This window comes from Protomyctophum parallelum (genome assembly GCF_964188405.1).
Source record: "Protomyctophum parallelum genome assembly, chromosome: 16".
Taxonomy (NCBI): domain Eukaryota; kingdom Metazoa; phylum Chordata; class Actinopteri; order Myctophiformes; family Myctophidae; genus Protomyctophum; species Protomyctophum parallelum.
Genome location: NC_139711.1, coordinates 48232309 through 48259228, shown reverse-complemented (window position 1 = coordinate 48259228; position 26920 = coordinate 48232309). Strand labels below are relative to the sequence as shown.

The following is a 26920-nucleotide window of genomic DNA, read 5'->3' as shown; positions in this document are numbered from 1 at the left end:
CCAATATATGAATGAATGAACCTTCACCTCCCAATGTATGAATGAACCTTCACCTCCCAATGTATGAATGAATGAACCTTCACCTCCCAATATATGAATGAATGAACCTTCACCTCCCAATGTATGAATGAATGAACCTTCACCTCCCAATGTATGAATGAATGAACCTTCACCTCCCAATGTATGAATGAATGAACCTTCACCTCCCAATATATGAATGAATGAACCTTCACCTCCCAATGTATGAATGAATGAACCTTCACCTCCCAATGTATGAATGAATGAACCTTCACCTCCCAATATATGAATGAATTAACCTTCACCTCCCAATGTATGAATGAATGAACCTTCACCTCCCAATGTATGAATGAATGAACCTTCACCTCCCAATGTATGAATGAATGAACCTTCACCTCCCAATGTATGAATGAATGAACCTTCACCTCCCAATATATGAATGAATGAACCTTCACCTCCCAATGTATGAATGAATGAACCTTCACCTCCCAACGTATGACTGAATGAACATTCACCTCCCAATGTATGAATGAATGAACCTTCACCTCACAATATATGAATGAATGAACCTTCACCTCCCAATGTATGAATGAATGAACCTTCACCTCCCAACGTATGAATGAATGAACCTTCACCTCCCAACGTATGAATGAATGAACCTTCACCTCCCAATGTATGAATGAATGAACCTTCACCTCCCAATGTATGAATGAATGAACCTTCACCTCCCAACGTATGACTGAATGAACATTCACCTCCCAATGTATGAATGAATGAACCTTCACCTCACAATATATGAATGAATGAACCTTCACCTCCCAATGTATGAATGAACCTTCACCTCCCAATGTATGAATGAATGAACCTTCACCTCCCAATATATGAATGAATGAACCTTCACCTCCCAATGTATGAATGAATGAACCTTCACCTCCCAATGTATGAATGAATGAACCTTCACCTCCCAATGTATGAATGAATGAACCTTCACCTCCCAATATATGAATGAATGAACCTTCACCTCCCAATGTATGAATGAATGAACCTTCACCTCCCAATATATGAATGAATTAACCTTCACCTCCCAATGTATGAATGAATGAACCTTCACCTCCCAATGTATGAATGAATGAACCTTCACCTCCCAATGTATGAATGAATGAACCTTCACCTCCCAATGTATGTATGAATGAACCTTCACCTCCCAATGTATGAATGAATGAACCTTCACCTCCCAATGTATGAATGAATGAACCTTCACCTCCCAATGTATGAATGAATGAACCTTCACCTCCCAATGTATGTATGAATGAACCTTCACCTCCCAATGTATGAATGATGAACCTTCACCTCCCAATGTATGAATGAATGAACCTTCACCTCCCAATGTATGAATGAATGAACCTTCACCTCCCAAAGTATGAATGAATGAACCTTCACCTCCCAATGTATGAATGAATGAACCTTCACCTCCCAATGTATGAATGAATGAACCTTCACCTCCCAATGTATGAATGAATGAACCTTCACCTCCCAATGTATGAATGAATGAACCTTCACCTCCCAATGTATGAATGTATGAATGAATGAACCTTCACCTCCCAATGTATGAATGAATGAACCTTCACCTCCCAATGAATGAATGAATGAACCTTCACCTCCCAATGTATGAATGAATGAACCTTCACCTCCCAATATATGAATGAATGAACCTTCACCTCCCAATGTATGAATGAACCTTCACCTCCCAATGTATGAATGAATGAACCTTCACCTCCCAATATATGAATGAATGAACCTTCACCTCCCAATGTATGAATGAATGAACCTTCACCTCCCAATGTATGAATGAATGAACCTTCACCTCCCAATGTATGAATGAATGAACCTTCACCTCCCAATATATGAATGAATGAACCTTCACCTCCCAATGTATGAATGAATGAACCTTCACCTCCCAATATATGAATGAATTAACCTTCACCTCCCAATGTATGAATGAATGAACCTTCACCTCCCAATGTATGAATGAATGAACCTTCACCTCCCAATGTATGAATGAATGAACCTTCACCTCCCAATGTATGAATGAATGAACCTTCACCTCCCAATATATGAATGAATGAACCTTCACCTCCCAATGTATGAATGAATGAACCTTCACCTCCCAACGTATGACTGAATGAACATTCACCTCCCAATGTATGAATGAATGAACCTTCACCTCACAATATATGAATGAATGAACCTTCACCTCCCAATGTATGAATGAATGAACCTTCACCTCCCAACGTATGAATGAATGAACCTTCACCTCCCAACGTATGAATGAATGAACCTTCACCTCCCAATGTATGAATGAATGAACCTTCACCTCCCAATGTATGAATGAATGAACCTTCACCTCCCAACGTATGACTGAATGAACATTCACCTCCCAATGTATGAATGAATGAACCTTCACCTCACAATATATGAATGAATGAACCTTCACCTCCCAATGTATGAATGAACCTTCACCTCCCAATGTATGAATGAATGAACCTTCACCTCCCAATATATGAATGAATGAACCTTCACCTCCCAATGTATGAATGAATGAACCTTCACCTCCCAATGTATGAATGAATGAACCTTCACCTCCCAATGTATGAATGAATGAACCTTCACCTCCCAATATATGAATGAATGAACCTTCACCTCCCAATGTATGAATGAATGAACCTTCACCTCCCAATATATGAATGAATTAACCTTCACCTCCCAATGTATGAATGAATGAACCTTCACCTCCCAATGTATGAATGAATGAACCTTCACCTCCCAATGTATGAATGAATGAACCTTCACCTCCCAATGTATGAATGAATGAACCTTCACCTCCCAATATATGAATGAATGAACCTTCACCTCCCAATGTATGAATGAATGAACCTTCACCTCCCAACGTATGACTGAATGAACATTCACCTCCCAATGTATGAATGAATGAACCTTCACCTCACAATATATGAATGAATGAACCTTCACCTCCCAATGTATGAATGAATGAACCTTCACCTCCCAACGTATGAATGAATGAACCTTCACCTCCCAACGTATGAATGAATGAACCTTCACCTCCCAATGTATGAATGAATGAACCTTCACCTCCCAATGTATGAATGAATGAACCTTCACCTCCCAACGTATGACTGAATGAACATTCACCTCCCAATGTATGAATGAATGAACCTTCACCTCCCAATGTATGAATGAATGAACCTTCACCTCCCAACGTATGAATGAATGAACCTTCACCTCCCAATGTATGAATGAATGAACCTTCACCTCCCAATGTATGAATGAATGAACTATGAATGACTGAATCTTCACCTCCCAATGTATGAAGGAATTTGTAAAGCACTTTGACTAAGAATGCAACAGTGCTACAAAATGTAATCCATCATTATTATGATATATTAAGGTGTTTAAATCCATCATTATTATGATGATATTGAGGTGTTTAATGTGTCTCTAGGTGTATAAGAGGAACCAGAAACCAGCCGTAGACAGACTCTGTGTGGGAATCCCTCCTGGAGAGGTAAGGCTGATACACTATCATCTGTACTGTAAAATATGACCTTCAATAATCTACTGTAAAGTATGACCTTCAATAATCTACTGTACGGTCTAAAATAAGACCCTCAATATCTGCTGAAATATGACTGTCAATGTATGAAGACATTATTTATAATCATCCCACTCAGGTTTTAATAGCATGTCTTGTCCTCAGTGTGTTGGTCTGTTATGGATTAATACTTAGAGTATATATGAATTGAGAAGACATCCGAGTTCTCCTCCCTTCCACTTGCATTAAGTTGTAGTTCTCCTTCCATCCACTTGCATTAAGTTGTAGTTCTCCTCCCATCCACTTGCATTAAGTTGTAGTTCTCCTCCCATCCACTTGCATTAAGTTGTAGTTCTCCTCCCATCCACTTGCATTAAGTTGTAGTTCTCCTCCCATCCACTTGCATTAAGTTGTAGTTCTCCTCCCATCCACTTGCATTAAGTTGTAGTTCTCCTTCCATCCACTTGCATTAAGTTGCTCAAAAGCGCATGAGGCGATTTCACTCCTCCTTCCGGGTAGGAACAGATTGCATTCTGGGATGGATTGGCCCCTAACACATGAACACGCTGCCGTTCACTGTCATTGCACGCGTTCATGTGCGTTCACGTATGAAACAGCATTCACGTGTCATTGTGAACGTGCACAGCGCGTTCATGTGTTTGGGGCCAGGCTGCAATACCTTCATTCGGCCACTATGTCCATTTGGCCTCAGGGTTTCCTCTGGGTGCCGTCTCTATTCATATATACTCTTAAGGTTAATATCATGTCTTGTCCTCAGTGTTTGGGTCTGTTAGGGGTTAATATCATGTCTTGTCCTCAGTGTTTGCGTCTGTTAGGGGTTAATAGCATGTCTTGTCCTCAGTGTTTGGGTCTCTTAAGGGTTAATATCATGTCTTGTCCTCAGTGTGTTGGTCTCTTAGGGGTTAATATCATGTCTTGTCCTCAGTGTTTGGGTCTGTTAGGGGTTAATATCATGTCTTATCCTCAGTGTTTGGGTCTGTTAGGGGTTAATATCATGTCTTGTCCTCAGTGTTTTGGTCTGTTAGGGGTTAATATCATGTCTTGTCCTCAGTGTTTGGGTCTGTTAGGGGTTAATATCATGTCTTGTCCTCAGTGTTTGGGTCTGTTAGGGGTTAATATCATGTCTTGTCCTCAGTGTTTGCGTCTGTTAGGGGTTAATAGCATGTCTTGTCCTCAGTGTTTGGGTCTCTTAAGGGTTAATATCATGTCTTGTCCTCAGTGTTTGGGTCTCTTAGGGGTTAATATCATGTCTTGTCCTCAGTGTTTGGGTCTCTTAGGGGTTAATATCATGTCTTGTCCTCAGTGTTTGGGTCTCTTAAGGGTTAATATCATGTCTTGTCCTCAGTGTTTGGGTCTGTTAGGGGTTAATATCATGTCTTGTCCTCAGTGTTTTGGTCTGTTAGGGGTTAATATCATGTCTTATCCTCAGTGTTTGGGTCTGTTAGGGGTTAATATCATGTCTTGTCCTCAGTGTTTGGGTCTGTTAGGGGTTAATATCATGTCTTGTCCTCAGTGTTTGGGTCTCTTAGGGGTTAATATCATGTCTTGTCCTCAGTGTTTGGGTCTGTTAGGGGTTAATATCATGTCTTGTCCTCAGTGTTTGGGTCTCTTAGGGGTTAATATCATGTCTTGTCCTCAGTGTTTGGGTCTCTTAGGGGTTAATATCATGTCTTGTCCTCAGTGTTTGGGTCTGTTAGGGGTTAATATCATGTCTTGTCCTCAGTGTTTGGGTCTCTTAGGGGTTAATATCATGTCTTGTCCTCAGTGTTTTGGTCTGTTAGGGGTTAATATCATGTCTTGTCCTCAGTGTTTGGGTCTGTTAGGGGTTAATATCATGTCTTGTCCTCAGTGTTTGGGTCTCTTAGGGGTTAATATCATGTCTTGTCCTCAGTGTTTTGGTCTGTTAGGGGTTAATATCATGTCTTGTCCTCAGTGTTTGGGTCTGTTAGGGGTTAATATCATGTCTTGTCCTCAGTGTGTTGGTCTGTTAGGGGTTAATATCATGTCTTGTCCTCAGTGTTTGGGTCTGTTAGGGGTTAATATCATGTCTTGTCCTCAGTGTTTGGGTCTGTTAGGGGTTAATATCATGTCTTGTCCTCAGTGTTTGGGTCTCTTAGGGGTTAATATCATGTCTTGTCCTCAGTGTTTTGGTCTGTTAGGGTTAATATCATGTCTTGTCCTCAGTGTTTGGGTCTGTTAGGGGTTAATATCATGTCTTGTCCTCAGTGTTTTGGTCTCTTAGGGGTTAATATCATTTCTGTCCTCAGTGTTTGGGTCTCTTAGGGGTTAATATCATGTCTTGTCCTCAGTGTTTTGGTCTCTTAGGGGTTAATATCATGTCTTGTCCTCAGTGTTTGGGTCTCTTAGGGGTTAATATCATGTATTGTCCTCAGTGTTTGGGTCTCTTAGGGGTTAATATCATGTCTTGTCCTCAGTGTTTGGGTCTGTTAGGGGTTAATATCATGTCTTGTCCTCAGTGTTTGGGTCTCTTAGGGGTTAATATCATGTCTTGTCCTCAGTGTTTGGGTCTCTTAGGGGTTAATATCATGTCTTGTCCTCAGTGTTTGGGTCTCTTAGGGGTTAATATCATGTATTGTCCTCAGTGTTTGGGTCTCTTAGGGGTTAATATCATGTCTTGTCCTCAGTGTTTGGGTCTGTTAGGGGTTAATATCATGTCTTGTCCTCAGTGTTTGGGTCTCTTAGGGTTAATATCATGTCTTGTCCTCAGTGTTTTGGTCTCTTAGGGGTTAATATCATGTCTTGTCCTCAGTGTTTGGGTCTGTTAGGGGTTAATACCATGTCTTGTCCTCAGTGTTTGGGTCTCTTAGGGGTTAATATCATGTCTTGTCCTCAGTGTTTTGGTCTCTTAGGGGTTAATATCATGTCTTGTCCTCAGTGTTTGGTCTGTTAGGGGTTAATACCATGTCTTGTCCTCAGTGTTTGGGTCTCTTAGGGGTTAATATCATGTCTTGTCCTCAGTGTTTGGGTCTCTTAGGGGTTAATATCATGTCTTGTCCTCAGTGTTTGGGTCTGTTAGGGGTTAATATCATGTCTTGTCCTCAGTGTTTGGGTCTCTTAGGGGTTAATATCATGTCTTGTCCTCAGTGTTTGGGTCTCTTAGGGGTTAATATCATGTCTTGTCCTCAGTGTTTGGGTCTCTTAGGGGTTAATATCATGTCTTGTCCTCAGTGTTTTGGTCTCTTAGGGGTTAATATCATGTCTTGTCCTCAGTGTTTGGGTCTCTTAGGGGTTAATATCATGTCTTGTCCTCAGTGTTTGGGTCTCTTAGGGGTTAATATCATGTCTTGTCCTCAGTGTTTGGGTCTCTTAGGGGTTAATATCATGTCTTGTCCTCAGTGTTTGGGTCTCTTAGGGGTTAATATCATGTCTTGTCCTCAGTGTTTGGGTCTCTTAGGGGTTAATATCATGTCTTGTCCTCAGTGTTTTGGGTCTCTTAGGGGTTAATATCATGTCTTGTCCTCAGTGTTTGGTCTGTTAGGGGTTAATATCATGTCTTGTCCTCAGTGTTTGGGTCTGTTAGGGGTTAATATCATGTCTTGTCCTCAGTGTTTGGGTCTGTTAGGGGTTAATATCATGTCTTGTCTCAGTGTTTGGGTCTGTAGGGGTTAATATCATGTCTTGTCCTCAGTGTTTGGTCTGTTAGGGGTTAATATCATGTCTTGTCCTCAGTGTTTGGGTCTGTTAGGGGTTAATATCATGTCTTGTCCTCAGTGTTTGGGTCTGTTAGGGGTTAATATCATGTCTTGTCCTCAGTGTTTTGGTCTGTTAGGGGTTAATATCATGTCTTGTCCTCAGTGTTTGGGTCTGTTAGGGGTTAATATCATGTCTTGTCCTCAGTGTTTGGTCTGTTAGGGGTTAATATCATGTCTTGTCCTCAGTGTTTGGGTCTCTTAGGGGTTAATATCATGTCTTGTCCTCAGTGTTTGGGTCTGTTAGGGGTTAATATCATGTCTTGTCCTCAGTGTTTGGGTCTGTTAGGGGTTAATATCATGTCTTGTCCTCACCTCAGTGTTTTGGTCTGTTAGGGGTTAATATCATGTCTTGTCCTCAGTGTTTGGGTCTGTTAGGGGTTAATACCATGTCTTGTCCTCAGTGTTTTGGTCTCTTATGGGTTAATATCATGTCTTGTCCTCAGTGTTTTGGTCTGTTAGGGGTTAATATCATGTCTTGTCCTCAGTGTTTGGGTCTGTTAGGGGTTAATACCATGTCTTGTCCTCAGTGTTTTGGTCTGTTAGGGGTTAATATCATGTCTTGTCCTCAGTGTTTGGGTCTGTTAGGGGTTAATATCATGTCTTGTCCTCAGTGTTTGGGTCTCTTATGGGTTAATATCATGTCTTGTCCTCAGTGTTTTGGTCTGTTAGGGGTTAATATCATGTCTTGTCCTCAGTGTTTGGGTCTCTTATGGGTTAATATCATGTCTTGTCCTCAGTGTTTTGGTCTGTTAGGGGTTAATATCATGTCTTGTCCTCAGTGTTTGGGTCTCTTAGGGGTTAATATCATGTCTTGTCCTCAGTGTTTGGGTCTGTTAGGGGTTAATACCATGTCTTGTCCTCAGTGTTTTGGTCTCTTATGGGTTAATATCATGTCTTGTCCTCAGTGTTTTGGTCTCTTAGGGGTTAATATCATGTCTTGTCCTCAGTGTTTTGGTCTGTTAGGGGTTAATATCATGTCTTGTCCTCAGTGTTTGGTCTGTTAGGGGTTAATATCATGTCTTGTCCTCAGTGTTTTGGTCTCTTAGGGGTTAATATCATGTCTTGTCCTCAGTGTGTTGGTCTCTTAGGGGTTAATATCATGTCTTGTCCTCAGTGTTTGGGTCTCTTAGGGGTTAATATCATGTCTTGTCCTCAGTGTTTGGGTCTCTTAGGGGTTAATATCATGTCTTGTCCTCAGTGTTTGGGTCTCTTAGGGGTTAATACCATGTCTTGTCCTCAGTGTTTGGGTCTCTTAGGGGTTAATATCATGTCTTGTCCTCAGTGTTTGGGTCTCTTAGGGGTTAATATCATGTCTTGTCCTCAGTGTTTTGGTCTGTTAGGGGTTAATATCATGTCTTGTCCTCAGTGTTTGGGTCTCTTAGGGGTTAATATCATGTCTTGTCCTCAGTGTTTTGGTCTGTTAGGGGTTAATATCATGTCTTGTCCTCAGTGTTTGGGTCTCTTAGGGGTTAATATCATGTCTTGTCCTCAGTGTTTGGGTCTCTTAGGGGTTAATATCATGTCTTGTCCTCAGTGTTTTGGTCTGTTAGGGGTTAATATCATGTCTTGTCCTCAGTGTTTGGGTCTCTTAGGGGTTAATATCATGTCTTGTCCTCAGTGTTTGGGTCTCTTAGGGGTTAATATCATGTCTTGTCCTCAGTGTTTTAGTATCTTAGGGGTTAATATCATGTCTTGTCCTCAGTGTTTTGGTCTGTTAGGGGTTAATATCATGTCTTGTCCTCAGTGTTTGGGTCTCTTAGGGGTTAATATCATGTCTTGTCCTCAGTGTTTTGGTCTGTTAGGGGTTAATATCATGTCTTGTCCTCAGTGTTTGGGTCTCTTAGGGGTTAATATCATGTCTTGTCCTCAGTGTTTGGGTCTGTTAGGGGTTAATATCATGTCTTGTCCTCAGTGTTTTGGTCTGTTAGGGGTCAACGGGGCATGTCTTGTCCTCAGTGTTTTGGTCTGTTAGGGGTTAACGGGGCATGTCTTGTCCTCAGTGTTTGGGTCTGTTAGGGGTTAATATCATGTCTTGTCCTCAGTGTTTTGGTCTGTTAGGGGTCAACGGGGCAGGGAAGACGACCACCTTTAAGATGCTGACAGGAGACACCATCGTCACCAGTGGAGAGGCTTTCTTGGCCAAGAAAAGGTAACGAGAACATAATATAATGATACTGAGACACAAACTACATTAACCCATTATGGACTTTTGGTGTTATTATACACTTTAGCTATTGAACAATAGCAGATCTACAAGCTCATAGCGCGGCACGCTACGACTCCGAGCTTGTAGGTCTTTTTTTTTTAATCGTGAAAATCGTAAATCGTAAATATTAGATGGGGTCAGAGGCCAAATACATATAATTCTAGGGGTCCTTGACAAGAAACATGAGGTTTTTCAGGATTTAGAAGATATTTGTAGAATCTGGTCTCAGCCTCAGGTGTTCAGCATCTTCTGGTGGAGAGAGTTATTATGGGAAGGCAGGCTATTCATAATTATAACTGTGTTTACAGTATCCTGAGAGATAGACATTGTCCATCAGAACATATTTAACCTTTATATAATGTATATTATGTGTATATGTACTTCCAGTATCCTCAGAGAGATAGACATTGTCCATCAGAACATGGGCTACTGTCCTCAGTTCGACGCCATCAGCGACCTGCTGACGGGACGAGAACACCTGGAGTTCTACGCCATCCTGAGAGGAGTTCCCGAGGACCAAGTCTGTGACGTGAGTGGTTGAATATTATGCATTACACGGCTCGGAGGACCAAGTCTGTGACGTGAGTGGTTGATTTATTTAAAGAGGAGTTCCCGTGTTCCAAGTCTGTGACGTGAGTGGCTGATTTGACTGGATGTGACTGCAGTCTAAGGCCTAAGGCCTTATACTGAAGTCATATTTAGTCAAATCTGATTAATTTCTCAAATCTGATCTCTTGGCCCGACCGTTCATACTGCCGTTTTCAAGTGACCAGATCAGATCTGTGTGTTCAGACTGGCTGCCGAATCGATTTCTCGCTTTCTCGCTTATCGAATGCAATTATGCTGTGTTTGTCCACCAGGTGGCAGAGTGGGGCATCCGTAAGCTGGGTCTGATCAAGTACGTGGACAAGACGGCAGGAAGTTACAGCGGAGGAAACATGAGGAAGCTGTCTACTGCCATGGCTCTGATTGGTGGACCGCCTGTCGTCTTCCTGGTACGCACGCCGTAGGGTGACCAGATGTCCCTTTTTGAGTGGGACAGTCCCTCATTTACCCTGTCTGTCCCACATTGTGACTGACAGACATCAGTGTCCACATTGAGACCCTGTCTGCCCCACATTGTGACTGACAGGCATCAGTGTTCACATTGAGACCCTGTCTGTCCCACATTGTGACTGACAGGCGTCAGTGTTCACATTGAGACCCTGTCTGTCCCACATTGTGACTGACAGGCGTCAGTGTTCACATTGAGACCCTGTCTGCCCCACATTGTGACTGACAGGCATCAGTGTTCACATTGAGACCCTGTCTGTCCCACATTGTGACTGACAGACATCAGTGTTCACATTGAGACCCTGTCTGTCCCACATTGTGACTGACAGACGTCAGTGTTCACATTGAGACCCTGTCTGTCCCACATTGTGACTGACAGGCATCAGTGTTCACATTGAGACCCTGTCTGTCCCACATTGTGACTGACAGGCATCAGTGTTCAAATGCCCTAATAGGTTAGTCCCCTAAACTGGCCTTCTGTTGTAAAGCTCTCTCACTGTCTCTTCCTTAAGATGTGTTTTTAAGCCTGTTAAAATAGCATAAAAATAAAGCATGATTTTAAAGCAAAATGTGAGACACCAGAGGAGTTTATAAATGATATAGCCAATAGGCCTATGGTCGAATATGACATCAAGGCATTTAACACAATTAAGACATAGGACGTTTTTCTTTTTGGCATTTCGCTTTTCGCTTGCCGTATGCTAACGCTCAGTGCAACTATTAGCTTGTCATTGACTCCCATGTTAGCGCGGCGGAAAGAATGACTCCTATCTCCTAATCCAGGGCGCTCTCCGTGGTGATGAATGGATCGATATGCTGGCGCTTCATTTCTGCTCCTTATCCGTCTCTCCCGCAAAATATGAACGCTTTTCGGAGCGTAAAAGAATATATTAAGATGATCGGGGATGTGAGGTCCCTTTGTAAAGTCAACTTTTTTAGGAAAGTGTTTCCTGTTTCATGGCTTTCAAAGTAGAAGCGATCAGACAACTCTGGCACCCAGAGCTTCTATTTTGAAGGCACTTCCGGCACTAATGTGTTTTAATAGCAACTCAAGTAGTACGTTTGTAACCCAGTACTCCAGTATCGCTTGTGTGGGACAAGTGGGATGGGGGGACGGGGTCCCCCCATCCCACTGGTCACACATAAGCGATACTTGTGTCCCTCAAATGAACAGTTTGGATCGGGTCACCCTAACGCACGCACGCACACACAATCATGAAGGACAGAGAGACAGCACACAGTAAAAATGAAGTAGTTTATAACTAACCTGCCTCTGTCCGGCTGTGGTGCGTTTGTTTTGTTGACCCTGTGGGCTAACTAACCCGGCTGTGGTGCGTTTGTTTTGTTGACCCTGTGGGCTAACTAACCCGGCTGTGGTGCGTTTGTCTTGTTGACCCTGTGGGCTAACTAACCCGGCTGTGGTGCGTTTGTTTCGCGTTGACAGGACGAGCCCACCACGGGCATGGACCCCAAGGCCCGCCGGGCGCTCTGGGACTGCATACACAGCGTCATCAAGGAGGGACGCTCCGTGGTCCTCACCTCACACAGGTACACACATCAAACGCACCTCACCTCACCTCACACAGGTACACACATCAAACACACCTCACCTCACACAGGTACACACATCAAACACACCTCACCTCACACAGGTACACACATCAAACGCACCTCACCTCACCTCACACAGGTACACACATCAAACACACCTCACCTCACACAGGTACACACATCAAACACACCTCACCTCATACAGGTACACACATCAAACACACCTCACCTCACCTCACACAGGTACACACATCAAACACACCTCACCTCACACAGGTACACACATCAAACACACCTCACCTCACACAGGTACACACATCAAACACACCTCACCTCACACAGGTACACACATCAAACGCACCTCACCTCACACAGGTACACACATCAAACACACCTCACCTCACACAGGTACACACATCAAACACACCTCACCTCACACAGGTACACACATCAAACACACCTCACCTCACACAGGTACACACATCAAACACACCTCACCTCACACAGGTACACAACTGCGTAAAGCCCAGGTTTAATATTTGTGTGTGTGTGTGTGTGTGTGTGTGTGTGTGTGTGTGTGTGTGTGTGTGTGTGTGTGTGTGTGTGTGTGTGTGTGTGTGTGTAGCATGGAGGAGTGTGAGGCGTTGTGCACGCGCATGGCCATCATGGTGAACGGACGCTTCAGATGTCTGGGCAGCGTCCAACACCTGAAGAACAGGTACCTTTACTGTGTCCTTACCTCCTCTCCTAACCTCCTCTCCTAACCTTTACTGTGTCCTTACCTCCTCTCCTAACCTCCTCCTCCAACACCTGAAGAACAGGTACCTTTACTGTGTCCTTACCTCCTCTCCTAACCTTTACTGTGTCCTTACCTCCTCTCCTAACCTCCTCTCCTAACCTTTACTGTGTCCTTACCTCCTCTCCTAACCTCCTCTCCTAACCTTTACTGTGTCCTTACCTCCTCTCCTAACCTCCTCTCCTAACCTTTACTGTGTCCTTACCTCCTCTCCTAACCTCCTCTCCTAACCTCCTCTCCTAACCTCCTCTCCTAACCTCCTCTCCTAACATTTACTGTGTCCTTACCTCCTCTCCTAACCTCCTCTCCTAACCTTTACTGTGTCCTAACCTCCTCTCCTAACCTCCTCTCCTAACCTTTACTGTGTCCTAACCTCCTCTCCTAACCTCCTCTCCTAACCTCCTCTCCTAACCTCCTCCTCCTACACCTGAAGAACAGGTACCTTTACTGTGTCCTTACCTCCTCTCCTAACCTCCTCTCCTAACCTTTACTGTGTCCTTACCTCCTCTCCTAACCTCCTCCTCCAACACCTGAAGAACAGGTACCTTTACTGTGTCCTTACCTCCTCTCCTAACCTCCTCCTCCAACACCTGAAGAACAGGTACCTTTACTGTGTCCTTACCTCCTCTCCTAACCTCCTCCTCCAACACCTGAAGAACAGGTACCTTTACTGTGTCCTTACCTCCTCTCCTAACCTCCTCTCCTAACCTTTACTGTGTCCTTATCTCCTCTCCTAACCTCCTCTCCTAACCTTTACTGTGTCCTTATCTCCTCTCCTAACCTCCTCTCCTAACCTTTACTGTGTCCTTATCTCCTCTCCTAACCTCCTCTCCTAACCTCCTCCTCCAACACCTGAAGAACAGGTACCTTTACTGTGTCCTTATCTCCTCTCCTAACCTCCTCTCCTAACCTTTACTGTGTCCTAACCTCCTCTCCTAACCTCCTCTCCTAACCTTTACTGTGTCCTTACCTCCTCTCCTAACCTCCTCCTCCAACACCTGAAGAACAGGTACCTTTACTGTGTCCTTATCTCCTCTCCTAACCTCCTCTCCTAACCTTTACTGTGTCCTTACCTCCTCTCCTAACCTTTACTGTGTCCTAACCTCCTCTCCTAACCTTTACTGTGTCCTAACCTCCTCTCCTAACCTTTACTGTGTCCTTACCTCCTCTCCTAACCTTTACTGTGTCCTAACCTCCTCTCCTAACCTTTACTGTGTCCTTACCTCCTCTCCTAACATTTACTGTGTCCTTACCTCCTCTCCTAACCTTTACTGTGTCCTTACCTCCTCTCCTAACCTTTACTGTGTCCTTACCTCCTCTCCTAACCTTTACTGTGTCCTTACCTCCTCTCCTAACCTTTACTGTGTCCTTACCTCCTCTCCTAACCTCCTCCTCCAACACCTGAAGAACAGGTACCTTTACTGTGTCCTTATCTCCTCTCCTAACCTCCTCTCCTAACCTTTACTGTGTCCTTACCTCCTCTCCTAACCTCCTCTCCTAACCTTTACTGTGTCCTTACCTCCTCTCCTTACCTCCTCTCCTAACCTTTACTGTGTCCTTATCTCCTCTCCTAACCTCCTCTCCTAACCTTTACTGTGTCCTTATCTCCTCTCCTAACCTCCTCCTCCAACACCTGAAGAACAGGTACCTTTACTGTGTCCTTACCTCCTCTCCTAACCTCCTCTCCTAACCTTTACTGTGTCCTTACCTCCTCTCCTAACCTCCTCCTCCTACACCTGAAGAACAGGTACCTTTACTGTGTCCTTACCTCCTCTCCTAACCTCCTCTCCTAACCTCCTCCTCCAACACCTGAAGAACAGGTACCTTTACTGTGTCCTTATCTCCTCTCCTAACCTCCTCTCCTAACCTCCTCCTCCAACACCTGAAGAACAGGTACCTTTACTGTGTCCTTATCTCCTCTCCTTACCTCCTCTCCTAACCTCCTCCTCCAACACCTGAAGAACAGGTACCTTTACTGTGTCCTTACCTCCTCTCCTAACCTCCTCTCCTAACCTTTACTGTGTCCTTACCTCCTCTCCTAACCTCCTCTCCTAACCTTTACTGTGTCCTTACCTCCTCTCCTAACCTCCTCTCCTAACCTTTACTGTGTCCTTACCTCCTCTCCTAACCTCCTCTCCTAACCTTTACTGTGTCCTTACCTCCTCTCCTAACCTCCTCTCCTAACCTTTACTGTGTCCTTACCTCCTCTCCTAACCTCCTCTCCTAACCTTTACTGTGTCCTTACCTCCTCTCCTAACCTCCTCCTCCTACACCTGAAGAACAGGTACCTTTACTGTGTCCTTACCTCCTCTCCTAACCTCCTCTCCTAACCTTTACTGTGTCCTTACCTCCTCTCCTAACCTCCTCTCCTAACCTTTACTGTGTCCTTACCTCCTCTCCTAACCTCCTCTCCTAACCTTTACTGTGTCCTTATCTCCTCTCCTAACCTCCTCTCCTCCTCTTCGTCTTCATGTCTTTGCCTCCTCCAACTTCATTTACAACCTCTCTCCCTTCCTCTCTTCTCCTCTCCTCCCTCCAACCTTCCTCTCCTCTCCTCTCCTCCCTCCAACCTTCCTCTCCTCTCCTCTCCTCCCTCCAACCTTCCTCTCCTTTCCTTTCCTCTCCTCTCCTCCTTCCTCTCCTCTCCTCTCCTCTCCTTTCTCCAACCTTCCTCTCATCTCCTCTCCTTCCTCCAACCTTCCTCTCCTCTCCTCTCCTTCCTCCAACCTTCCTCTCCTCTCCTCTCCTTCCTCCAACCTTCCTCTCCTCTCCTCTCATCTCCTCTACTTCCTCCAACCTTCCTCTCCTCTCCTCTCCTTCCTCCAACCTTCCTCTCCTCTCCTTCCATCCTGTATAAACCATGTGGTCTCTGGTTCTGTAGGTTTGGTGAGGCTACATCATCATCCTGTATAAACCATGTGGTCTCTGGTTCTGTAGGTTTGGTGAGGCTACATCATCATCCTGTATAAACCATGTGGTCTCTGGTTCTGTAGGTTTGGTGAGGCTACATCATCATCCTGTATAAACCATGTGGTCTCTGGTTCTGTAGGTTTGGTGACGGCTACACCATCATCCTGTATAAACCATGTGGTCTCTGGTTCTGTAGGTTTGGTGACGGCTACACCATCATCCTGCGCGTGGCCGGGCCCGACCCGGACCTTCTCCCCGTGATGAAGTTCATCGAGGCGGAGCTGGCCGGCTCCACGCTGAAGGAACGGCACCGCACCATGCTGCAGTACCAGCTGCCCTCCTCGCTCACCTCGCTCGCCCACATCTTCTCCATCCTGGCCCACAACAAGGCCCGCCTCAGCATCGAGGACTACTCTGTCACGCAGACCACCCTGGACCAGGTGAGGACTAGCACAGACCACCCTGGACCAGGTGAGGACTAGCACAGACCACCCTGGACCAGGTGAGGACTAGCACAGACCACCCTGGACCAGGTGAGGACTAGCACAGACCACCCTGGACCAGGTGAGGACTAGCACAGACCACCCTGGACCAGGTGAGGACTAGCACAGACCACCCTGGACCAGGTGAGGACTAGCACAGACCACCCTGGACCAGGTGAGGACTAGCACAGACCACCCTGGACCAGGGTACGATATGGGTACCTCACGATACGATATGGGTACCCCACGATACGATATGGGTACCTCACGATACCATATGGGTACCTCACGAATGCAAATTAGTCTTGGGCTCCATGGAAAAAGAAAATATTATATATATTTCTTTCTGTTTTCAGGTGTTTGTGAACTTTGCCAAGGACCAGAGTGACGACTACCACTCTAAAGACAACTCGGTGAGACGGAGAGAAGGCGCCGCGACCTCTAACGCCGCGACCCCTAACGCCGCGACCTCCGTCCCCATGACCTCAGTCCCCCTGGCCTCCACCCCGAAGGCGAGCACCAGCCTGTCGAAGCCGCGCAGCGCCCTGAACGAGAGCATGGTGTGAACCAAGGCCAAAAACGTCTCCACCAACGAAACGACAAAACAACTCAAAGAGTGGGACTTGAACCTTTATCCAACCGGGTGGAGCGGAGAGTGGTCCGATCGTTCCCTCCATGGTTTCCTCCTTCCATGTGGTATTTTTAGAATACTTTGTTGTTAAAATAAAAAAGATGTCTCCCCTTCTTTGGCGCTCTCGGACCGCGCGGGAAGTGCGATGCCAAGTCAATGCAAACCCACTGTGACTCCCAAGCGCGGAGGGGTCTGTGTGTGTGTGTGTGTGTGTGTGTGTGGCCACTAGCTCGCTAGCTAGCTAAGCTAAGCCACCGATAATAAGGCAGAGAGAGAGAGAGAGAGAGTCGAACTTGAATAACTGCCGTGATTCTTCTGCTCTAAAGCGCCACCCAGTGGTGGAGCTGTGCTGATGTGTCGTTATGACGATAATCAGGGTTTAAAAACGCCAGTTGTTGTTGTTATTGTAGCGTAACCGAAGTCCTGATGTCACTCCCAACTGCTGCCCCCTGGGATATGTAGTTTCGTATAAGAACTGTTTTCCAAAAAACAAACTATTCGATTTTAGTTGAATTGGTACAGCCAAAAATCAGCCTGATTTTAAGATCCCCATCTGTCTTTTAAGCGAGGGGGGGGACAGCGACCCCTAGCGGCCGGGACAGGGGATGTCACGCTTTGGTACTATATTGTTGTTGTTTCATAATTATCCAAGAACTTATGATGAAGAATCAAAAATCATTTCAACGGCCAAGGGCTGAACTGCAAAAAAATTAAAAATCTGATCAGATTAGTTTTTATTGTGGTTTTTATTTATATCTGTAGAAGATATCGTTGTTTAATTGTTTTTAGTGTTTTTGGAGTCCTCTGAGGGCATTATTCTTATTATTTTTAACCCACTGGAATGAATGAGAGGACTTAAAAAAACTAAAACACTCCAACCAATCAAAGTGCTCCAACTATGCAACAAAGTACTGTAACTGTATGACCACGACGTCAATTATTTCATAGATTTTTCTCATTTATTTTTATTTTATAAATTACGTTTTTTTTTATGCGATTACCTCAGAGAAGCTTCCGGAATCCAGCGAACTGTCAGACAGTCTGCGTCAGTATTGAATCCAGCAGACTGTCGGACAGTCTGTGTCAGTATTGAATCCAGCGGACTGTCGGACAGTCTGCGTCAGTATTGAATCCAGCGGACTGTCGGACAGTCTGTGTCAGTATTGAATCCAGCAGACTGTCGGACAGTCTGTGTCAGTATTGAATCCAGCAGACTGTCAGACAGTCTGTGTCAGTATTGAATCCAGCAGACTGTCAGACAGTCTGTGTCAGTATTGAATCCAGCAGACTGTCGGACAGTCTGTGTCAGTATTGAATCCAGCAGACTGTCAGACAGTCTGTGTCAGTATTGAATCCAGCAGACTGTCGGACAGTCTGTGTCAGTATTGAATCCAGCGGACTGTCGGACAGTCTGCGTCAGTATTGAATCCAGCGGACTGTCGGACAGTCTGCGTCAGTATTGAATCCAGCAGACAGTCTGCGTCAGTATTGAATCCAGCGGACTGTCGGACAGTCTGCGTCAGTATTGAATCCAGCGGCCTGTCGGACAGTCTGCGTCAGTATTGAATCCAGCGGCCTGTCGGACAGTCTGCGTCAGTATTGAATCCAGCGGCCTGTCGGACAGTCTGCGTCAGTATTGAATCCAGCAGACTGTCGGACAGTCTGCGTCAGTATTGAATCCAGCGGACCGTCGGACAGTCTGCGTCAGTATTGAATCCAGCGGACTGTCGGACAGTCTGCGTCAGTATTGAATCCAGCGGACTGTCGGACAGTCTGCGTCAGTATTGAATCCAGCGGACTGTCGGACAGTCTGCGTCAGTATTGAATCCAGCGGACTGTCGGACAGTCTGCGTCAGTATTGAATCCAGCGGACTGTCGGACAGTCTGCGTCAGTATTGGCATCGTCGCCTGGAATCACCGCCACCAGACGGTGTACTGTAGCAGTGTGTGTGTGTGTGTGTGTGTGGCGGCCATTTTCTGGTTCCGTCGCTCTCGGAGCCCATTAGTTTTTTTTCCAAAGAAATATATTTGTGATTCTGCATAAGAATCAAGCCAGCCAGGATCCTGGTTGAATCACGATCATACAACTAATCCGTGAAATGAATCACGGAATTAATCCGATATACTATATTAAAAAAAAAAAAAAAACATTTGTAAAGGTTTTCAAAAACTTTTATTTTATTTTTTATTTTGTTTTTCTTCACAGAATCAAGAATGGATGGCTTGATTCTCTAGGCTTAAAAAAACAATTGAGATATATATATATATATATATAATAAAATGGCCGCTGCCACTGCTATGCCCTATTGATCGACACCAGAGACTGTCTCTGTCAAGAGACTCGGATCAAAATGTTTTAAAAGAAAGTTAGGAAATGAACCTGAATGTGAATAAATGCTGTAAATTGGACTCTCTTTATCTCTTCCTGCTGATTGTCAGTCCAGTTGTCGTGTATTTCTGTTTCCATCCACAGAGAACAACCAAAGTGCCATTCATTAATTAATTAAGCCGCTGTGGTCGAAAAGCATGTCCTCCTGAGAAGAAAAAAATAACAATTATGTTTGTTCCACATTATTATTCCAAGCACTTTACGTTGTGTTTTTAATCTGGAATAGTTTTATTTTGCACTGGAATCTCTCAACAGATTTGTTTTATGCGATTGTACCTTTTTATCCTTTTGTCTTTATTCTTTTCCACCCCTGATATATGAACAAAAGAAGAGAAAAGTTGATCTTAAAAACCTAGAAAGAAGATATAGTTGTTTTTATTTAAAAGGGTTAGGGTTTTACAGATTGTGTGATTGTTGTTGATGTCTGGAGGGCTGTTACTGTCACTTCAGCACACAATAAAACTGACCACGACTCCAGCATGACTTTTATTATTCCACCATGTTGGTTGATTGAAACAGTTTGCAGAATTACAGTACATTTCAAGCACAAACTCAATACAAAGACTGTTAACTGTGAGTGGACGACACAATTAAGCATTACACTTGTTTACAACGGTCCACCATGTTCAATTCATCAAAACATTTAGAGACGTACAAATAGACACTGTTAAGGTCTTCAAGGTGTTTTTGTTGACCAGTGAGGAGATCCTGTAAAGGAATCTTGTTCTTTGATTGACTTTTTGGATTACGTTGGTGGCCATTTTATCACCGGAAAGATTGGCCTCCAGGATGGAACCTAGGTAGGTAATTTCATCTTTTCGTGTGATAATATTGTCACCCACTCTAACCAAGAAGCCATCTGCCTTGCTGAGATTACTATTTGATCCGAAGAGAATGGATTCAGATTTTCCCAGGTGTAAGGATAGTTTGTTATCAGCGAGCCAGGTGCAGATTCTACCGAGTTCAGAGCTGAGGGTCTTTTCAACCTGCAGTTTGTTCCTGTCCGAGACCAGCAGTGCTGAGTCATCTGCGAACTGGAACAAGTTGCAGTCACAAGCTGATGTCATGTCGTTTACATATATTAGGAACAGTAAAGGTCCTAGTATGCTTCCTTGTGGGACGCCACAGCTCACTGGGAGGGGGGGGGGACAGTGTTCCGTTCACCTCCACCATCTGTTCTCTCCCCTCCAGGTAGGATTGCATCCAGCTCACTGATGTGCTATCAAAAGCAATAGCTTTTAGCTTGTTAACCAGTATGGAGTGGTTCACGGTGTCAAAAGCCTTTTGGAGGTCCAGCATGACCATGCCGCAGTATTTTCCAGCGTCCACCTCGTGTTTGATGTGGTCGCTCAAATAGAGGAGGCATGTGTCAGTGGAGTGGGATGTTCTGAAACCAGATTGGAACTCGTACATGAATTTATCAGTGGCAAGATACTTTTCAACCTGTTCATAGACTATTTTTTCCATCACTTTCGAGATGGAGCTTAGAATAGAATAGAATTTACTCCCTTTTTTGTATAGGGGGGTTACTTTGGCCAGTTTAGAATCTTGGGGGACCTGTCCCTGTTTGATGAGAGGTTTACTATGTGGGTGATGACTGGAGCTATGGAAATGGCTGAGTCTCTGAGACATTTGGAGGGAATATTGTCATGGCCAGTGGCCTTGTGGGGTTGGAGGGCACTCAGTTTTTTAAGTACCTCCTCGGTTGTTACCATTGCCATTTTAAAATCATCTTTACAAACACCAAGGTTTTTGTAGAAGGCTTTGATGTGCTCTACACCAAAACGCCCAGAGTGGGAGGGCAGTTTGTTAACCAGCTTTGTTGCAACATCATCGTACCTGGAAGTTAGCTCTGGTCCATAGCCTTCTACTGCTTCTTCCATTCTGCCCTACAGTAAGGCTATGGGACTGTAGCTCTGGTCCATAGCCTTCTACTGCTTCTACCATTCTGCTCTGCAGTAAGGCTATGGGACTTTAGCTCTGGTCCATAGCCTTCTACTGCTTCTTCCATTCTGCCCTGTGCAGTAAGGCTATGGGACTGTAGCTCTGGTCCATAGCCTTCTACGGCTTCTTCCATTCTGCCCTGCAGTAAGGCTATGGGACTGTAGCTCTGGTCCATAGCCTTCTACTGCTTCTACCATTCTGCTCTGTGCAGTAAGGCTATGGGACTGTAGCTCTGGTCCATAGCCTTCTACTGCTTCTTCCATTCTGCCCTGCAGTAATAAGGCTATGGGACTTTAGCTCTGGTCCATAGCCTTCTACTGCTTCTTCCATTCTGCCCTGTGCAGTAAGGCTATGGGACTGTAGCTCTGGTCCATAGCCTTCTACTGCTTCTACCATTCTGCTCTGCAGTAAGGCTATGGGACTGTAGCTCTGGTCCATAGCCTTCTACTGCTTCTTCCATTCTGCCCTGCAGTAATAAGGCTATGGGACTTTAGCTCTGGTCCATAGCCTTCTACTGCTTCTTCCATTCTGCCCTGTGCAGTAAGGCTATATGGGACTGTAGCTCTGGTCCATAGCCTTCTACTGCTTCTACCATTCTGCCCTGCAGTAATAAGGCTATGGGACTTTAGCTCTGGTCCATAGCCTTCTACTGCTTCTACCATTCTGCTCTGCAGTAAGGCTATGGGACTTTCAGTTTTAAATCTCAAATCGAAATTTGATTGATTGATTGATTGAAATCTTTATTAACAGTTTGTAGAATTTACAGTACATTTTAAGCACAAACTCAATACAAAGACTGTCAACTGTGAGTGGACGACCCAATTAAGCATTACACTTGTTTACAACAGGGTCCACATTGTTCAATTCATCAAAACATTTAAAGACATACAAACATTTAGAGACATACAAATAGACATTTCTCTGTAGGTAAAGAACAGAACAGGAATTCATCATATGGGAAGCAAAAAAGGGAAAAGATACTATATACAGTGAGGGAAAATGGGGTGGGGGGGTGGGGGGGATTCAGATTTTACAGAGGCCAGTTTCGAATTGCAGCCATCCGTAGGTGCCCTTTGAGAGCGGTTTTGAAGGAGTCAAGGGATTCACATGTCTTAATGACTGTTGGTAGGGCGTTCCACATTTTGGTGGCATAGGAGCGAAAAGAATTTAGTCCCTTGTTTGTGCCGAAACTGGGTTGTACATGGTTTGTTGCACTCCCTCTGGTGTTGTGGGTGTGGACTTCGTTTACATTAAGGAAGTATTTAGACAGGTACATGGGTATCTTGGTGGTGTATCGAATCTTGTGGACCAGACCCATTGCAAGATGCTGTACTCTGTCGTCGACCCTAAGCCATCCCAGCCTGTCAAAGTGGGCAGGGGTGAGGTGGGTTCGGGGGGTGAGGCCAAGTAGGAGCCTGACCAGTTTGTTTTGAGAGGTCTGGAGCCTTGTTTTAAGGGCCTTTGAGGTGCTGTGGTACCAAGAGGTGGATGCATAGTCAAAGAAACCTTGTACGAGGGCTCCTGTTAAGGTCTTCAAGGTGTTTTTGCTGACCAGTGAGGAGATCCTGTAAAGGAATCTTGTTCTTTGATTGACTTTTTTGATTACGTTGGTGGCCATTTTATCACCGGAAAGATTGGCCTCCAGGATGGAACCTAGGTAGGTAATTTCATCTTTTCGTGTGATAATATTGTCACCCACTCTAACCAAGAAGCCATCTGCCTTGCTGAGTTTACTATTTGATCCAAAGAGGATGGATTCAGTTTTTCCCAGGTGTAAGGATAGTTTGTTATCAGCGAGCCAGGTGCAGATTCTACCGAGTTCAGAGCTGAGGGTCTTTTCAACCTGCAGTTTGTTCCTGTCCGAGACCAGCAGTGCTGAGTCATCTGCGAACAGGAACAAGTTGCAGTCACAAGCTGAAGTCATGTCGTTAACATAAATTAGGAACAGTAAAGGCCCTAGTATGCTTCCTTGTGGGACGCCACAGCTCACTGGGAGGGGAGGGGACAGTGTTCCGTTCACCTCCACCATCTGTTCTCTCCCCTCCAGGTAGGATTGCATCCAGCTCACTGACGTGCTATCAAAACCAATAGCTTTAAGCTTGTTAACCAGTATGGAGTGGTTCACGGTGTCAAAAGCCTTTTGGAGGTCCAGCATGACCATGCCGCAGTATTTTCCAGCATCCACCTCGTGTTTGATGTGGTCGCTCAAATAGAGGAGGCATGTGTCAGTGGAGTGGGATGTTCTGAAACCAGATTGGAACTCGTACAGCAATTTATTAGTGGCAAGATACTTTTCAACCTGTTCATAGACTATTTTTTCCATCACTTTCGAGATGGAGCTTAGAATAGAAATAGGGCGGTAGTTGCCGGGTTCTAATTTACTCCCTTTTTTGTACAAGGGGGTTACTTTGGCCAGTTTAAAATCTTGGGGGACCTGTCCCTGTTTGATGGAGAGGTTAACTATATGGGTGATGACTGGAGCTATGGAAAAGGCTGAGTCTCTGAGAAATTTGGAGGGAATATTGTCATGGCCAGTGGCCTTGTGGGGTTGGAGGGCACTCAGTTTTTTAAGTACCTCCTCGGTTGTTACCATTGCCATTTTAAAATCATCTTTACAAACACCAAGGTTTTTGTAGAAGGCTGTGATGTGCTCTACACCAAAACGCCCAGAGTGGGAGGGCAGTTTGCTAACCAGCTTTGTTGCAATGTTTGTAAAGAAGATGTTCAAGTGGTTGGCTACATCGAGTTTGTCAGTGATGAGGGTGTTATTCGATTTGATGTTTATGTTAGTAAACCTGGTTTTTAGTTTCCGACCACAGCCTAGTTGGTTGTTTAGTAACTTCCATAGCTCCCGAGGATTGTTTTTGATTTCCTCGGCTTTATCATTGATAAAGTTACATTTGGCTGATTTGGTCATGGCAATTACACCGTTTCTTAGCTTGTTACACTGGGCTTTTAGGTTGCACAGTTTGGTTTGGAGATCACTGTCGAAGCGCTTGCACTTGGCTAGTTTGGACTTGCATTTAAGAAGTTCAGAGCATTTGTTGTCTCTGGCTTTCATTGCAGTCAGTATGTCCGAATTCATCCATGGCTCCGAGCGGGTTTTGACCCTGACGGTTCTCAAAGGAGCCATGATGTTTAGTACTGATGTAAATTTGGTTTTAAAGCCAAGCCATGCTTCTTCGACTAGTGAGCTCCTGAGCACATCGGACCAATCCAGACTCTCCAGTTCAAGGTTAAAGGCCTCACTAGAGTAGGTTTTGAGGTCCCTAGATATGACTGTTTTGTGACAGTCAAACTTTAGTTTTTGTATTTTGCGGGTACAGAAAATCATAAAATGATCACTGAGCCCACATACAATAACCCCTTTCTTTGAGATTCTGGATTTGTCCGAGGTCAGAATGAGATCAATGACAGTTTGAGAAGAATCACACACTCTTGTGGGTTGGGTAATTAGCTGACTGATACTATGCAGATCACAAAACCGACTAAATGACTTGAACACAGGAGCTTCCTTATGACGCATATCCGTATTGTAGTCGCCAATCAGGATCTTCTCTACACATTCCTCCCCAGCTAAGCACCCCTCAAGTATATCATAGAACTCATTCTGATCAGGGGGTCTATAGACGGTGCCCACTAATACCGATTTAGCATTTTTGAAAATTAATTCAACCCACACAGTTTCAATTTCATCATGCTGCAAGTCAGTACGAGTAATGTATTCAGTATCTTGGTGAATATACATGCACACGCCACCACCATGCCTGTTTCTGTCATTTCTAATGACTGAGTAATTTTCTATTTCAATCTCTGGGTCTTTTGTAGACTCATCAAGTTTAGTTTCAGAGAAACACAGTATGTTTGCCTTACCGTTCTGGAACAGATGTCTGATCTCAGCTAGTTTGGGACTCAAGCTATTCACATTCAAATGGAACAGGTGAAGGCCGTTGGATGCGACGATTGTGTTAATTTCGTCTGTGTTGAAGTAGTCAGAGGTGTGACCGAGGATGGGCGTGTCCGCGGCTGAGGTGTGAGTGGGGAGGGGCGGTGGAATGTGGTGGGTGGCGCCGTTGAACATGTCTGAACATGTCTGAACATGTCTGGACATGTCTGTAGGCCAGGTCAGATCCATCCTGGTGTCTGGGTCCGTGGCTGGGGTGGGAATGGGTGGTCTATTATCCTCTGTAGTCCTGGGTTGACTGTGGGTGTGGGGGAGGGGGTGGTGTTCCTCGTTCAGCTCCATGTTCACTGCCGCTGGGGTGGCTTCGGCGAACAAGACGCCTGCGGTGGTATGTGGGGGTCCGCTGGCGTTGGTTGTCTGCAGTTCATGGGCTGATCTTGAAGTTGCGTCCGTGGTCCGTTCCGTGGGGGAGGCGCTCGAGGCGCTCGCGGCGCTCTGGAAGGCGTGGAAGCCGTGACGCGTTGCGATGGGAACGTTCGTTGTTTGCGGAAGCAACAGTTGCTGCTGTGAGTGCAGTCTCGCTTGTGATCGGGTAACCGGTCCAGGATTGAAGTGAATATCTCCCGATAGTAACAAGAAAAGAATAATCACAGTTCTGCGATCCATCTTGCCAGTCGGGGGCTTGTACTTGCGATTCGAAATCAGACCAGCCTCTCCTCTTTAGCGTAAATAAAAATAACGTTTTTGCCAAAACAAAGGCGGTTTGTGTCATTAGAAAGCCTACTTTCCTTAGTGGATGCACTCTGAGCCCCCCCCCCCCCCACACGTATAACGGTACTTTTTGACCAGATTTTTTTTTTTTCCCACAATCTTTCAAAAATAGCTAAAGTATAACATAATGTTTAAAACACCAACAGGGGTTCCTGTTAACCCAAAAGCCTGCAGGTATGGATTAGTTTTATTATCGTGTTCAAAGATAATGGAAATAACCGTACATGGAATACTTTCACTGTTCATCGTACACCAGAGTTGAGTAAATTACTGTACATTAAGGTGCTTCAAATCTGATCTTTAATTCAATTAATTGTTTCATCATTATCAAAGTGTAAACCTTCATATTGTCATCGTTCACATCGATGGGAAATATCATTACATTCAGATTAAAAATACGATATATCACAATAACAGTCTTCAGCCAGATTTGCCCCTGGAATGTGTGTGTGTGTGTGTGTGTGTGTGTGTGCGCGCACACGTGTGTGTGTGTGTGTGTGTGTGTGTGTGTGTGTGTGTGTGTGCGTGCGCCCGTGCGTGCATAACTTCAGCGCCTGACCGATCGACGGAATCAGGTCAGACTAGCGGTTATCCAGAACCCATCCACAAATCCCTGTCTGTCTGTCTGTCTGGTGTACCTGTCTGTCTGTCTGGTGTACCTGTCTGTCTGTCTGGTGTACCTGTCTGTCTGTCTGTCTGTCTGGTGTACCTGTCTGTCTGTCTGTCTGGTGTACCTGTCTGTCTGTCTGTCTGTCCGTCCGTCCGTCCGTCTGTCTGTCTGGTGTACCTGTCTGTCTGTCTGTCTGTCTGTCTGGTGCGTCCGTCCGTCCGTCCGTCTGTCTGTCTGGTGTACCCATACCACTTCCCATTACAGTCAGAACTGCAGCATCACTCCCAATCTTCCGCCGTAGTCTGAAAACC

At 44.9% G+C, this 26920-nt stretch overlaps 1 protein-coding gene across 1 annotated transcript in view; it reads left to right on the top strand.

Annotated features, from left to right (window-relative positions):
- LOC310873049 (phospholipid-transporting ATPase ABCA1-like) overlaps positions 1 to 17450 on the top strand; it is a 47990-nt gene extending 30540 nt beyond the window's left edge. Inside the window, exons 7-14 of the mRNA XM_083785327.1 lie at positions 3539 to 3601; positions 9405 to 9511; positions 9956 to 10097; positions 10429 to 10563; positions 12066 to 12169; positions 12798 to 12890; positions 16075 to 16318; positions 16717 to 17450. Of these exons, the coding sequence (XP_083641453.1) occupies positions 3539 to 3601; positions 9405 to 9511; positions 9956 to 10097; positions 10429 to 10563; positions 12066 to 12169; positions 12798 to 12890; positions 16075 to 16318; positions 16717 to 16926 (1098 nt within the window). The 3' untranslated portion in view covers positions 16927 to 17450. The remainder of the gene's footprint in view (positions 1 to 3538; positions 3602 to 9404; positions 9512 to 9955; positions 10098 to 10428; positions 10564 to 12065; positions 12170 to 12797; positions 12891 to 16074; positions 16319 to 16716) is intronic.
- Positions 17451 to 26920: the final 9470 nt, after the last annotated feature.